General features: G+C 32.9%; 1 protein-coding gene across 3 annotated transcripts in view; it reads right to left on the bottom strand.

Moving 5' to 3' along the window:
• Positions 1 to 2,500, bottom strand: part of babo (TGF-beta receptor type-1 babo) — a 46,108-nt gene that overhangs the window by 6,199 nt on the left and 37,409 nt on the right. For all 3 annotated transcript variants that reach the window (XM_043018082.2, XM_043018083.2, XM_043018084.2), the window contains exons 5-8: positions 2,162 to 2,274; positions 1,254 to 1,386; positions 713 to 848; positions 395 to 489 (exon numbers count right to left, since the gene is read on the bottom strand). In XM_043018082.2, the coding sequence (XP_042874016.1) occupies positions 395 to 489; positions 713 to 848; positions 1,254 to 1,386; positions 2,162 to 2,274 (477 nt within the window). The remainder of the gene's footprint in view (positions 1 to 394; positions 490 to 712; positions 849 to 1,253; positions 1,387 to 2,161; positions 2,275 to 2,500) is intronic.

Below are 2,500 nucleotides of genomic sequence, written 5' to 3'. Positions count from 1 at the left end.
TTTTTTTTAAATTTCAGTATTTCCTAGATAGATATCTTATAGGATGAAACTGTCACAAACATGAATACAATTTATATTTCTAAAACATTTTCTTTCCACATATCTTCTACGAGACTAAAAGTTTAGAATATTAGTTAAGATCAGTGAGACAAAAATATCAGTTTTCTATAAGCATTTTTGACAAGAATAACAGAAATAGCAATATCATTATATATACATATGTATATATATATGTATATATATATACATATATATATACATATCAATTTACATAGGCATATCTGAAAATTAAAAAATAAAAATATAAACATCAATAGCATTATATAAATCTATCTTCATCTACCAACATAATCATATTCACATATCAACAGTACACTATATCACTCCAACAGACCTTTGTTATCAGCAGCAATGAAGCCAAGGATGTTGTCGTGACGCAGCATCACTGTCTGGTAGATCTCCACTTCACGGAACCAAGAACGCTCATCCCTGAGTAGGAGTAAAACCACACTTTTTCATGCTATTCCCTTCTATAGTAATATTTACTTCTAACCAGTATCATATTGAAATCAAAGGAAAGTCAGTTTAGTCTATGGTACCAAAGGAGTGTAATTCAAGTGTACAGAATTTTAGTGTATCAATCTTTACATAATAGCCCATCATCTCTCAAGCCAACTTTGCAGTCTTGCCTCAATACTAATACGAGACTTACCTCGAGGAAAATATTTTGACAGCTACATACTCTCCTCGCCATCTTCCACGCCACACTTCTCCGAAACGGCCCTTGCCGATGATATCAATTAACTGTATCTGTCGTGCAATACTTCGCTGCACTAACAAAGGCAAACCTGTACAAAAGATGAGAATCGTCCATTAGAAGAAGAAGAAAAAAATGAATGAATTCTCAGTGAAAAAGGGGTTCAATAAAAGAAATCAATAGAAAAATAGAAATAAACACAAATTACAAGGCAAATGGGAACAGCAGTACTATCTGAGTCACAAACTCAACTCTTCAGGAGAGAATTAAACAAGAGGGACCAGGAAAAGGTTGATGTGATCCATTGTAAACAGAAGGGAAGAAGAAAAAGAATCAATGATAAACAGCAAAAATATATACTTATAATCAAAACATATGAACCAAAGAGTTTGTGATTATTCAAAGGCTGTTAACCATTAATAACCCTATTCTTGTAAAAATAATTATGATGATAATAAAAGTAACTTCCAAATCAGTGAGAAGAGAAAAATCTTACCAGAGCCTGACCCACTTGAGGTCAAATCCATGAACTCTCGAATTGGAGTATGTGAGCCCATAAGTGGCACTTCCGATCGATCTAAAATCGATTCTACGTCGGGGAACCCATGCCTGATTCTTTCTGCGCGTTCCTGTTGGTGAGCAAGTTAACAATTCATATTAATTTCTTTTTCTTTTTGTAGCTACATCCTAAATATAAAAAATAACTATACAAGTCAATAAAATCAATTTTAAGACTATGAAAACTGAAAGAGCAACCAATATTGCAAAATCAAATGAAAGTTTAATTCCAAATAAAATAAACTGCCATTACATAATAAACCATTCATAAATGAAACTCCATCAAATGTCAGAGACAGAAGAAAAACAAATCTATATTCCAATAAAATATTTTTTTTTCACTACAAAGGTCACCTAGACCTTACGAAACACTTAATAAATATTCAATAGGTCATGAACAGAATCCTCTATGACAAATCTAGAAATGGTATAAATGAGAATTGATAACTGACACATTTCCATTAGCTCAATTTTGATAAACTAATCAGAAAGCATCAATTACATCTCTTTTATTGTAAAGTTATTCATTCTCATTTATACCTTCATCTCAAAGCTTTACTCAAAGAAAATAACAATAACAAACTAAAATTTAATAAAAAAGCAATAAAATATTTTTCTAATCACTTTCGAAATGCACACATACATAATAACATGAACACACTCACATGTGTATATATGCATACAAAAGTACACACGTACACACGTGTACACACACACACACACACACACACACACACACACACACACACACGCACACCAATCCCAAGGCATCCTGTAAGGGTAAGCTTGAGGGCCCTCAAAAACAACAGCAACACCTCAACACTTGAAATACACAGTTGCTCTTACCTTGCGGTGATGCCAATAGCATAAAAAAGCCACCAGGACGGCTGTCAGTAAGACGCACAATGCCACGGCACTTGCTAATGCTGGATTCCATGTCTGCCAACTTGGCTGGTGGTCTGTACATTCCACATATATTAATACAATTACTAAGTGTCAACTAAAAGACTTAAATAAATATATCTAAGTCTTTAATTTCTTTACATATTCTGATTGAAAAAATGTAATCAAATATATAATCACAAGGAAAAAGGAAACTGTTAGTGAAACAAAGGGAGAGAGCAACAGAGACTGATGGAGAGTAGAGAAAGTAAGAAAAAACATGAAAGATGCAAACAATTATCT

The sequence above is a fragment of the Penaeus japonicus genome, unplaced genomic scaffold (assembly GCF_977035675.1).
Source record: "Penaeus japonicus unplaced genomic scaffold, GWHDUDI00000001_assembly GWHDUDI00000035, whole genome shotgun sequence".
Taxonomy (NCBI): Eukaryota; Metazoa; Arthropoda; class Malacostraca; order Decapoda; family Penaeidae; genus Penaeus; species Penaeus japonicus.
Note: the sequence above shows the minus strand (reverse complement) of the source record. Positions and strands in the feature narration are given on the sequence as shown.